Raw genomic sequence first — 13,781 nt, 5'->3', positions numbered from 1 at the left:
ACTTTCTTTCAAATGAGAGATGATTTCTTTCTTAGTGGAAAGATTTTCCTTTGAAACACTGTCCATTTCCGTCAAATGAAGTCTTGACTTGAGCTGCAGTAGAATGCGAAGAGATATGTTAACTAGCTGCAACAAATTTGCTGTAACTGTGCATAGTTTTTAATTAAGCAGCAAATTGACAGTGTGTGTTATGCAGTATTGTTTCTTCAATGCTGATAAAAAAGGAGTTTAGAAGAAGTTGGAAATTATAGACCACTATAACTAATCTTCCTGTCTTCAAGAAAAAATACTTCTGGAGTCATAACACTAAAGCTCTAAGAACAATCACTGCTTCTATTAGATTCTTTCTCTTCAAAAGAACTGGAATCTTCAGCTACTGGTGGGGTAAATTCTGAACTCTTTTAGATGGATCATCAGTGGTCTTGTAGTGTAATCAAACAAAAACAATAAGTCCAAACTGGAATTGTTTTTATATTTTTATAGTATGGTAAACTGTTTCAAAGACATCAGCAGACCAGTAATTCCTCCACTGGTGACGTGGAGACGAAGTGCAGAGTTGTCGTTAACTGCAACAAGCACCCGTTGACAACTGCTCAAATGAGGTACTATCCTAGAACACATCACCTCTTCAAAACTTAAGGAAAGTGATGTCAGCAGTGAAACAGGTTTGTAGTTGTCGATATCACTCCTATCACCCTTTTTAAATAGGGGTTTAACAGCAGCATACTTCAATTTCTGTGGATAAATGCCCAGAGCTAATGATGCATTACATATTTCTGATAAGACAGGGCTTACTATTTGGGAAAAAAATGTTTAATAATCTGTTTGAAACAATGAAATCCAGATGTTTTTATTTTTTATCATGATGATTATTTTGGAAGCAAGACATTCAACATCACGGTCATCACCGTCCTGACGAAAACTCAGCATGTCATTCTTGTAGGGTTTGGTGGGAGAGACTCCTCACATGAAGAGTAGTTTTTATCCATTTATTTCCTACCCAGCACTTTAACGATGAGGACTGAGTCTACAAAATTTCAGAACCCGTGTAACACTGCTGTCAGGGTCAGCAAGGATGGCTGGGAGATTTCCAGCCAAACATAGCATTGCTCTGACATCAGCACACAAGACACACACAGCCAAAATATGCTGAACCAAAAGTAGCATACCACAAACTTCACACAGTGGTCAATTCTCCTGTCAGAGGAGAAAACCGTGTCATACGCACATTAGCAAGGTTGGCACAGAGTCCATCACGCCTGTGTGGTCGAATTGGGTGATTACAGTTTGTTTTCCAACACCTCCAACCATTCAGTTTTCCACTGTTGCAAAATTTGTCTGTCAGATTATGAGAGGACGGCATGCAAGGGGACAGCACACAGGCATGCAGTACCATCCCAAAATGCTTCGCTGGCTGCTTGTCAACTATGTCATTTCCCTGTATAGATAAGTCTCCTGGTACCCAGCAAAGGACCACCTCCTTCCCATAGCTTTGGAGCCACAGTAAGCAGTCAAAGATGAGCCGAATCAACTGGTCTACCAGATACATTTTGTGGACCACTTGTAGTGCAATAAGCGAATCAGAACAGAAGAGATACCTTGGTCTATGATGCCTATGAATCCACTCCAGTGCCATCATAACACTATATAACTCAGCATTATGATTGTAAGTTATCCCGGAAAACTGCATCAGGGAGAACAGCTTAACAACTGAGGGCATTCTCTTGCTGGGATCCATCCGTATAAACAAACATAAAACTGTGGTAACAGCATGTACTTGAAAATGAAAACACAGTTGTAAAAACATAATCTGCAGTCCAACTTTTCTTGTACTGTGTCAAACTCTCGTTTTTCAATACGCCAAGGTGTAAATTTGTTCCATCACTAGCCATCTATTCAGATGTCTGATATATTTAGATTCTCGATTCAATCAGTAGCACGTATTCCGAACGGGATGCTTGCATGGGGACAATTCCCGAACAGCTGCTCAAAGTTGGGGTGGATCACCACACTACAGGGTGATTCAAAAAGAATACCACAACTTTAGGAATTTAAAACTCTGCAACGACAAAAGGCAGAGCTAAGCACTATCTGTCGGCGAATTAAGGGAGCTATAAAGTTTCATTTAGTTGTACATTTGTTCGCTTGAGGCCCTGTTGACTAGGCGTCAGCGTCAGTTGATGCTAAGATGGCGACCGCTCAACAGAAAGCTTTTTGTGTTACTGAGTACGGCAGAAGTGAATCGACGACAGTTGTTCAGCGTGCATTTCGAACGAAGTATGGTGTTAAACCTCCTGATAGGTGGTGTATTAAACGTTGGTATAAACAGTTTACAGAGAATGGGTGTTTGTGCAAAGGGAAAAGTTCTGGACGGCCGAGAACGAGTGGTGAAAATGTAGCACGCATCCAGCAAGCATTTGTTCGCAGCCCAGGAAAATCGACTCGCAGAACTAGCAGAGAGCTGCAAATTCCACAATCAACTGTATGGAGAGTCCTACGAAAAAGGTTAGTTAGCAGGATGGAGCGCCACCACATTGGCACTTATCTGTACGTAACTACCTGAACGTCAACTACCCGAGGCGATGGATCGGCCGCCAGGCAGCCCGTGACAGAGCACTTCATCACTGGCCTCCAAGAAGCCCTGATCTTACCCCCTGCGATTTTTTCTTATGGGGGTATGTTAAGGATATGGTGTTTCGGCCACCTCTCCCAGCCACCATTGATGATTTGAAACGAGAAATAACAGCAGCTATCCAAACTGTTACACCTGATATGCCACAGAGAGTGTGGAACGAGTTGGAGTATCGGGTTGATATTGCTCGAGTGTCTGGATGGGGCCATATTGAACATCTCTGAACTTGTTTTTGAGTGAAAAAAAACCTTTTTAAATACTCTTTGTAATGATGTATAACAGAAGGTTATATTATGTTTCTTTCATTAAATACACATTTTTAAAGTTGTGGTATTCTTTTTGAATCACCCTGTAGATGCCAATGACAGGCAACACTGAGATTTCCAGGGTGTCAAACCAGAAGAAGGTGCCACTGAATATAGAGCAGTGGTTCACCAGCCTCGGCACACGAGTTTGCAGACATAGCTGAAAACACTCCGATCAAAATATGAAGGCCCTCGTGGCGGACAGCAACTAGCGTCCTGAAGTACGAAATACCGGCTGATCCATAAACCACACTACCACAATCTAACTGGATTTGACAGGCGGGATTTGTTGGCTCCCCAAGCCTTTCTGCAGAGGCATTTCAAAACATTCAATGAATTGAAGCTCTTTGTTCATAGGTCTCTCAGATGCAGGAGCCAGGATAATTTTGAGTCAAATAGTGTGCCCAAAACCTGCACATTTTCCCTGAAATGTACAATATTGTCCCCCTTGTGAGCTCTGGTTGGTTGAAATTGTGACAAGCATGGTAAAAATTGACTTGCAGTCCTCTCTTGTGAGAATCTAAAAGCAGTTTTAGTTTCCCAAGCTTCCAGCCTCCCAGTTGTCAGCTGTAGAAGTCTCACTGTCGCCTTAAGGTCGGAGGAAGAGCAGAAGATTACAAAGTCATCCACTAACAGAGAGCATTTAATATGCTTTCTGAATGTGGAGGAGATGCCACTGATAGCAACTGCATACAGTGTGAGTACACTGCCTCGGGGGACCCCATTCTCCTGAATATAGCGATAAGACGAGGCATCATCAACACGATATCTAATGCATTCTCCTCAACAAAGGATCGGGTGAGAACTAGCGGATGTCCATGTAGTCCCCATTCACGACTGGTGAAGGACCGTGCACCTCTTAGTGGTGTCATATGCTTTTTTGAGGTCAAAAAACACACCAACCATACGGTTTTCGAGTAAGAAAGAATCCTATATCACAATCTCCAACAGAAATAAATTGTCAAGGACAGAACAATAGCATCTGAAACCGTACCAGCAGTGGCACAGGTGACCCCGGGACTCGTGGACCCAGACGAAGCGGCGGCTGACCGTGCGCTTGACAGTCTTACCCGACAACTGATAAAGGATACACTTGGGGTAACTGTTAGGGTCCTTGCCTGGTTTCCACAATGGAATATCCAACTGGGGGACACTTTCCATAAAACGAGATCTGATGGACCAAGATAGGAGCTTTCCTTTGACTCCATGACACAGATGACAGAGAATGGCATAATGAATCTGATCCATTCCTGGAGCAGTGTCTCCAGCTGTGCAGAATGGAAGACCACCTCATTACACAAGGAGAAGACTGACCATGTAGTCTCTGCTGGTTGGGTGCAGGCACTACCTGATGGTACACTTGTCTCATATGGAGTAGACCGAATTGAGATCGCTCCACAGGGATCCCATGTACCGCAAGGGATACAAATTTCGACCCTGACAGATACGGGCGTGCCTGAGCAAATCTTACACAACTAGGGATTGCCCACTAAAGACTGTTTTACCTAAACATCTACTCACCTCATCAGCACATAGCACACCTTTATTGAGGGTTTGTTTTCTTTTAAGAGGAGTGTACCTTCCTTGTGGTCCACACTGCGAAGAATAGTGCTCAGAGTTTATGTCAGAAGAGATATAGCAGCACAAGCCAGTTCCCAGCTCGGGAAAACTTGGGACGCCACAACCATACCCGACCACTGGTGGTGGAGTTCCGTGGGAAAAATAGAGTCCTTCATTCCCTAAGTTGTGGGACAGACTTCATAAGGCCCCTCCAATGAGGCCTGTCTGGCTTGGGTGACCCTGACTGTATAGTACAACCAGTATAGCACCATTGATGCACACAAAGCTCAGCACTGAAGATGTGTATGTTAAAGCAGTTTACATACCTCAGGAGAATTAATTTTTGAGAGAATATATAATTTTATTAAATTTGGAAGGAGAAGTTGATGATATGTTCCTACAATGGATTTTATGAGATTTGTCTTTCAATGTACTGCCATTATTTCTCTCTCTAACCATTTGTCCCTATATTTTTTTTACTACATTTACGAAATAATTATTCCACGTATTTGCTGCCTGCGACTCATTTCTAGCCCTTCAATAGTGATGTTATACAGTTGTGTGACTGGCTGCTCTGTCTCTTGTTTCATGCGATAACAATAATGTCGATTTTGATTCAAAACTAAAAACTCTAAACCACATTAATGTTGAGGTAACAGATGGTATCTCTTTACCCAGCTGTCAAAACTAGTGTCCATACGCATGCTGAAAACGGGACCATGGGACATTCTATGCCTATTTTGAAATATGAGGCTGTGCTGCAGACTTTCATAATTAGAAGTATTGCAGCTACAAGAGAGTGATAAGGATTACACAAACCTTAGGGTCAAGAGAATTTTGTCACGAAGGTTTCGTGCAATGCAGGTACTTCACTCCATTTGCTGTACCTGCATAAATTTATCACTTTCTTTGTCCATCAGAAAACTAAAATAAAAGATACATGACAACAAAGCCAGGTCCTACTACTTTTTTATTCATCAAGGAACTTTTAAGTAAGTAGGCTAAATGTAGTACGTATATGATCACATCAGGTCCAAATGTAACTACCTCATGCTAAGAAGAAAAAACACAAACTACTGACAAGAGTCCACTCATTAATAGGCTCATATGGTGTAAAAAGTTGCCAGTCTCTTAGATAACAGGTAACATGAGACTGTCTAAATCAAAGCTAAAAAAACTTTTTTTAGTTGTAAAATGACTTCATCTGATTGAAGAATTTTAAAGTGTGAAATAGCAAGTACCCACTGGTGTATTGTAACAATATAAATGTAAGCTAAACATGTTTCAAACATTTTTTTTTATAAAAAAACTTTTACAAAAAATTATTGTTGTCTGCTGTGAACTTAGATCATTTTAATACAACAACTCATATGTACGATGATTTCAAAAGTCAATAAAAGAATTTTAAGATTAATTACGCTATGTCATATCTTTCACTGAACAGTAAGGGGTGTGTGATATTCGATATAAACGAAAGCACTGATACATTCAAGTGAGTTCCATTTAGCTAGAAGAACTGTTATATTCTTAAACATCCCATACATTAACTACTACACAGCCATGACATAATGAAAATTACTTTTGCATGATGTGTGAATGCATCATCTCAAAATCAAACTTACCAACTCAACTTGCATCGTTTTAGAGTCATCTGGTTTATTGACTTGGATCATCCGTGCTGCCTGTAGCTCAGTCAGAAGAAAGTCCAGAAGTAACATCCGATTCTTCCTCGATCCCAGTCTTTCACTCATATGTCCCCCAGTAAGTTGGCTATATGCGCATCCTATTACAGAATGCAGATACAGCATTTTTATGAAATTCTTATTGATGTAATACATATTGAATCTGACAAATCCTATCCACAAGAGCAGTTAACACTTCAAAGAAAATTATGAAGCTAAAAATATACTATTCATTTGTAACTGCTTTATGTAAGCTGAGTAGTACGTATTTTCTAACCTTTTCTGGTAAAAACTATTTTGACTTCCTACCTTAATTTCAAACTTTTGTTATAACTACAGGCCTACATTTCTACAAGTAATTTCTAGTTAAGAACCAGGATACCACAAAAAGTAACACTTTATTGGTAATTACAGTTACTCCGCAATCATGGTTGGGGTACAAATACAGAACCACCATCAAATGGGGAGAAAAATGTGTGAAAGCAATGAAAATTATACAAAACTTAATAATTAAACTGTAGCTTGACAGCCAAGAAATGCTGAAGTCACTTCCCGGCATTTGACCCATGTCATCAATATGGTGGAAATGCCTACATCCACTGTATACAAAGTGGCAATGATATCGTCACTGCATACACATGCCAACAAAAGTGAACAAAAATACAAACGACACAAGAATGTCTCGTTTCTCTTGATCTATACAGCTCAAATGCTGTCCTCGATACCAAAAAACCAACACCTAAAATTTCAGAAACAGGAAATGGACACTTCGCTTGACCTACGGAGCTCAAATGCAGTTCTTGATACCTACTGGCATAGCATAAATAAAAAAAAAATATATAAAAAAAAAAAAAAAAAAAATCACAACCACAAACTTCACACACCTACATAACCCACAAAACACCACCAAATCCAAAGCCCTAAAACCCTCAGTCACTAGTTTCACTGAAACACCATAAATATAAAACAGATAAAATATCAGAATTACTACACATGAAATCAAAACAAAAATTACTTACCAACAAAATCACTTGGGTTGGCTGCCAACAACAACAACAAGAACAACAACACACACACACACACACACACACACACACACACACACACACACACACAAACACCAAACTGATCACACCTAGCAAAAACGCCACACACATAAACAAAAGGGAAGAATCCATAACTCTCAAAACAAAGCAGACACTTCCAAATCCATATTATGACTACCAAGACTCAAATGAACCAACATTATGAGAATGCTAACCACGACTCAAATGAACTAACATTTGACAATGCTAACCAAGACACAAATGAACTCGATACCACACATTAAACTCAACACGTCAACATCCACCACCAGAGGGTGCCGACAAATACAACACGACATCCACAAACACAAACCAACTCAAACACAGCACCACAGTGACGCCACACACCATGACACCATTATGTCATAGGTCAAAGCAGATGGATAGAATTCGAAGCTTATAATGACCCCACTTCCCTCTATTTCACTCTTGAAATGAAGAACTTAATACTCAGGCTGCACTATGGCTCAGTCTGTCAACACAGGAAAGATGTCAGCACAAGTAAGGGAACCCTAACACACTACACCAGGGGTAGTCAACCTTTTTTACCAACTGCCCACTTTTGTATCTCTGTTAACTAGTGAAATCTTCTCACTGACCACTGGCTCCACAATAATGATCATTTAGAAACTAGCATAGTAACTCTACTTAATAAAATTTATAAAGCAGAGTTCCTCAAAGTAAATATATATAACAAAAATAACATACCAAATACTTCGTCAAAATTTGATTAAAATCTAAAGAAAATACTTTTAAACACTAACACCTCGTCACCCATGATGAAATTTGTAAGTTCTACTCGTGGTTGGTAGGGATCAGGTTGACTACCAATGCTCTACACAATACGATACAGCTGAGTTCAAAATTAAGTCCTCCCGTTCCCCGGACAAAAACATTGGGCCTATAATTTTTTAAGAACATTGAAAATTTAGTAAAAGTGCATTTACTGTGGCAGCAGCTTTCACATTGCTGCTCAGCTAATTATGGGAAGCGATGACAACTAGTCCTGAATTGAAAGAGTAAACAAGATGGCAGAAAACAAATATTCCTTAAAATTTATACTGTTCTCTTAGGTTCCTGAATCACAATCTCCGAAACCAGGTCATCTCGGTTAATGCAAGGCATAGGTTTTGAAATAAGTCATTAGATGCAGCGATTCTCACTGGCTATCATACAGCCTATCATCACCTAACCAGCTACGATCAACAGAAATGAATTACTAACTACAGCATGCCACCTTAACCAAACATTTATACATGCCAAAAAGTTATTTTTGTTATAAAGATGTCCTGCAATTAGTTACATATCTTGGTGTGAATATTTTGCATTTCTTGGTGTGAATATCTTTCTGACAATTGCCAACTAAACACATCATAATACTCGTACGGCACTGATGAGAATTTACACTGTATTTTCTATAATGGAGATTGACAGAAAAGGCAAAAATAAGGTAATCATAATATGTTTCATATAACAATAGACGGCTCCAAAACCATGGTTGTGGTGACATTTGTGGCACAGTCCAAGGTCTAGGTTGAGTTGGGCAGTGTCAATTTGATTTGGAGTCTGCAATTCCAATGACTGTGAATCAGAAATAAGAGTTTCTGGTAATTTACTGCAATACACTCACAGTCCCTCGAGGTAGAAACACAGGAGAACAAGAAATAAGGAACCATTGCTTTGAACTGAACACTGAAGGAAATATTTCACTTACAGGAGGACTGCCACTTTAGAAGGGTCATTCATGGTAGTAATTTATTTTTCTTGCTGCTGACACTGACCACTGCAATGTGCACAACAAAATTTGCTTTCCGTATTTAAGCCATTAACAATATGTAAAGTATACATTTTGTACAAGTTGTCGGACATATAACAGCTTCTCTATGCTAGTATTTGTTTTAACTTTCTAATAGAAAACTATGCGATGAGATAGGTGCTCCCAAATCAACTGACTTCGTCAATCTTACTATAAAGTATCAGTACAGTCTTTTGGATACTTTGTGTGATAAATGTTCCAAATGAAAGGAGCTTACCCAACTCCTTCAAGAAACTACTGAGTTCTAGCATGAACGAACTAGAATCCTCTGCCGTTGTGATAGCGTTAACATGTTCTTCCAAATGGTAAAGTGTCTGGAGTTCTTTTGATATCCATTCCACAAGGGCCGTGTACTCGACGGATTTTGGGCCACCGTCCAAAGCTTTTTCCAAGCAGGAATCGTCAAGCAGTGGACCGGTGTACCTATAAATTGCATAACAATTCATAATATTGGGTTGGGTCATCAATATCACATTAGCATTTTTAAGTTACACATTGACAATAAAAACTGTTACCCTAGATCTTCTAAAGAGTCTAAAATATCATTCTCCATTTTTAACTTCTTCGAATTACAAACTCTAGAGACTCAAAAATATAATAATTCTCCGGGAAAGATTTCACATGCCTACAACACATCACATACAGCCGGCAACCAAAGACCTTTACTGTACTGTCAGAAAAAAATATATCTCAGGAACTACCAACTGTTTCTCTATATTGTGTACTGACATAGACCATAGATATATACTGGCTACTTGGGACTACTGAAGAACGGGATACAATCCGTCGGCTTTGAGTAATAAGGTCAGACTTTGCCAGAGATGATTTATTACACAGATTTAACAGCAAAGACAAGTGTTCATAAAGAAGGGGATGCAGTAGGGAGAAAACGGATGGTAGACATATATCATGTGCGTTAATATTTCGAACATAATGTTAAGGATATCGCTTGTTTGATTCCTAGTACTTCTGTAAAAAATAAAGAAAAAAAGGATACAAGTAACTTTAGCATGAAATATCTCAGTTGACATATATATGAGTTGTATCTCGAACTTCAGTCGATCTGTATAGGTTAACTGCAGTACTGGATATAAATTTAACGTACGTCAATTTATTCGTTTTCGTTAGCATTAGTATCCTATTCTTCATCTGACCTGTACATAGATCAATTAAAGTACAGGATACAAAATTTTCAGGTATTCGTTTTTTGGCCTCCGCTACTACTAGCATTCTGTTCTTAGGTAGACAGTATTACTAGCGAAGGCGGAAAGACCGCCATACGTAAAATTTCTATCCCATACTTTGGTTGACCTATGTAGGTCAACTGAAGAATAGGATAACAGTGCAAACGAAAACGAAGAAATCGATTTACTTAACATTGGCATCTTCTACCTCAGTTGAACTACGCAAAGGCGAAAACAAAAGACACACATAAAATTTGTATCCCATGCTCCAGTTGAGCTATATAGGTAAAGTGAAATATGTGATACTTTTTTTGCCTTCGATACTAGTAGTATGGACTGAAAATTATTATAGCCTTGCTAGTAACGACAGCAAAACCGACAACAATAAAATTTCCGTCCCATTCCACAGTTGAGTTATATAGGTCAACTGAAGAATAGGATACTAGTACTATCGAATGGGAAAATAACGACATCCTGTACTTCAGTTGACCTCTAAGTTCCTCGTCTAATTAAGCGCTACACCTCCACATGAACAAATCGTACGACAAGCAGACACGCTTATCAGGCGCATAAGTTCACCGCACTCGCGACAACAAACGTAATCAGCAAGAAGACCAGGAATTTGCAAAAATCGAATGGTTGCCATCATGCCTACGCCCAAAGCCTGCTTTAAGTCTTCATCATTCATGGGAATAGAAAAATCCATAACTGCAAACGAAAATCAAAGACTAAAAATTCTTCTAAATGAAAAACTATTCTTCCAAATTACCTCAAACTCACTAAGAATGAAATTAAGTACCGAATGAATTGGAAAGAACCGATTATTTAAATCAATGCAAACGAAAAAATATCACACAATGTCTAGTGCTGTCTTTTAAAAACACATTCATTTATTTCAATTTACAATGATGGCGCCTATCCACAGCAGACAACCGATTTATTATCTATGGCTCGACAGCAAAGACATTAATAACTATGAGAAATCTATGACATAATTGGACAGAGCCGATAGGTTGTATCCCGTTCTTCAGTTGACCTGGTACTTTTATTCATTTATTTGGCCTTCAGTGTTGATACACTATTTCGCCACAAATAATTATTCTGTTTTGCCTTCAGCCATTAACAATTACAATAAAACTGATAATTTTTAAAAAGTAAGATAATACACCACCAGAACTATATTACTATTAAAGCATTCAGAAACGGGAGTCTGAAATAGGTAAGAGTTAAGAGTGAGTTTGCAGCTGACCGCACCACATACGAGAAACGTCCACTTCGTGATCCAGCAGATTATTGGTAATGCAAACAGCAAGTGCTGTTAAAAGAAATGTTTTGTTTTTAAGAAAATAAATTACACTGTTGTTTTTAAGAAAATAAATTACACAGTAATCGCTTCACTTTGGATCACAATATTTTTCTTATTCTGGAAGTAATCTACATCTACATCTTTACTCTACGAATTACTGTGAAATTCGTAGCAGAGGGTATGTCCCACTGTACCAGTCATTAGGGCTTTGTCCCGTTTTGTTCACGTATAGAGCCAGGGAAATGCCTCTGTGCATGCTGTAATTAATCTCATCTTATCCTCATGATCCCTATGGGAGTGATACGTAAGGGGTTGTAGCATATTCCTAGAGTCATCATTTAAAGCCAGTACTTGAAAATTTGTTAACAGACTTTCTCAGGATAGTTTTCATTTTCAACAGTATACCAGTGTAGTTCTTTCAACAGCAAAGACTGTGTTCACAGAGGCACCGACAAAGGTTGTCAGACACCGGCCCCAGAGGTCGTCCGATGTCATCGGCCACATCATGGAAATGAGCGTTTGGCGTCATTGGCCCGGAGGCCCCTTGTAGGACAGGTCTGTCCGCCTTGGTGCAGGTCTTATTACATTCGACGCCACATTGGGCGAACTGCGCGCCGGATGGGGATGAAATGATGATGAAGACAACACAGCACCCAGTCCCTGAGCGAAAAAAATCTCCGACCCAGTCGGCAATCGAACCTGGCCCGTAGGACGGCAATCCGTCACGCTGACCACTCAGTTATCGGGGTGGACAGCCACATCATGACCACATAGCGTCCGATATTATTCGTCAGTTTTTTGGAGGGGGTGAAGGTTAGATTAGGTTAGACTCTGTTATTGTGTCGCAGGTTAGGGTGGGATGGATACCATGACGCCTCTGTGCTTGGAGACAAGTGCTACATAGTGGGTTTTGCTATTAAAAACACGCTGCATGCATATGAATGAGGGTTTCTCTCTCTAAAACAACGTGGTGGGTACTGTACATTCTGTCCTCCGTTATCGGAATAACCAGGCAACTTTTACAAACATAACAGTGGGCGGAAGAAATGTTCAGTTATGTACTCGAGATAACTCGTAGTGACCTTGAAAAGCAAGCTATAAATACTTTGTTTCGCTGTATTTATTTAAAGTTGTACATACATAGGTCAATTAACCTTCAATTACTGTTATTCATCACTCCTGTAAAAGACAAGCACAAAGTTTAGTATAACTTACCCTGAACACCTAAAGCACTAAAAAGTGCAAAAAAAATATCGTTCAAAATGGTTCAAATGGCTCTAAGCACTATAGGACTTAACATCTGAGGTCATCAGTTCCCAAAAATATCGTACAATCACATTTGCACACTACCTTATATTAATGAAATCGCTACTCTACTGGCATTAAAACACCAGTAAGCAGTAATAATAATTTGTAGACAGCAAATACCAACCTACCACAAAAAAGATCCAGTACAGTAGCAACAGATATGTGGGGATACAAGCTCTATGGACTTCCGTCCCCAGGAATATCGCTGCAAAAAATAGTATCTCTGGACATTGGGCAGTATGTTCTGAGACACCAAGTGTTTAGGTTGTATCTGTCCATATAATGCGTATAAATAAATATTGCGTATGTGAATCAGTAACATTGACAGTCATTACAGATCATGAGCATCGTGTTCATTACGCATATCCTACATTAGTAACCGCAAATTTTTTGACAATCGCGTCGCGACATTTTCGTGTGACCCATTGCTCCACCTGCGCCCTACGTGAGAATCCAACACCTTGCCAACGTGGATCCTACACATGTCGATGGTCAGCTAGCTACAGTCAACGATAGCAAGTCTTGTGAGTGTTTATCTAACGACTTCTCGCTGCTACAAGACGGAAATTGCAATACTTTTGTGTTTAATACCCACACAACAATGCAACCATTGTCATATCAGCACACACATAAGGACTATGATACTGAAATTCCATCAGCCACAGTGCCTTTAACAAACACTGAAAATAGTACTAAGAGTGCTTATGTGGACACTAACATCGTTAGACTACATAATGAAGGGACAACGACGATCGGCGGTAATGAACAATGGCGCTACCCTGCCGCCCGCGCCATTCTCGAGTGCAGTATTCCAATTGATATACATCCAGCTAGTACTAATGCTTCTCATAAGTCTCCCTATCAGCCGAGTGACTCTACCATTATTGAGATGTCAGGCATTGA

The 13,781-nt window shown here is 39.6% G+C and overlaps 1 protein-coding gene across 1 annotated transcript in view; it reads right to left on the bottom strand.

The window, feature by feature from the left end:
• LOC124594119 (protein FAM98B-like) overlaps positions 1-9,842 on the bottom strand; it is a 58,976-nt gene extending 49,134 nt beyond the window's left edge. The window contains exons 1-3 of the mRNA XM_047132476.1: positions 9,596-9,842; positions 9,298-9,503; positions 6,120-6,280 (exon numbers count right to left, since the gene is read on the bottom strand). Of these exons, the coding sequence (XP_046988432.1) occupies positions 6,120-6,280; positions 9,298-9,503; positions 9,596-9,633 (405 nt within the window). The 5' untranslated portion in view covers positions 9,634-9,842. The remainder of the gene's footprint in view (positions 1-6,119; positions 6,281-9,297; positions 9,504-9,595) is intronic.
• Between the last annotated feature and the right edge of the window lie 3,939 nt (positions 9,843-13,781).

This window comes from Schistocerca americana, chromosome 2 (assembly GCF_021461395.2).
Source record: "Schistocerca americana isolate TAMUIC-IGC-003095 chromosome 2, iqSchAmer2.1, whole genome shotgun sequence".
Taxonomy (NCBI): Eukaryota; Metazoa; Arthropoda; class Insecta; order Orthoptera; family Acrididae; genus Schistocerca; species Schistocerca americana.
Note: the sequence above shows the minus strand (reverse complement) of the source record. Positions and strands in the feature narration are given on the sequence as shown.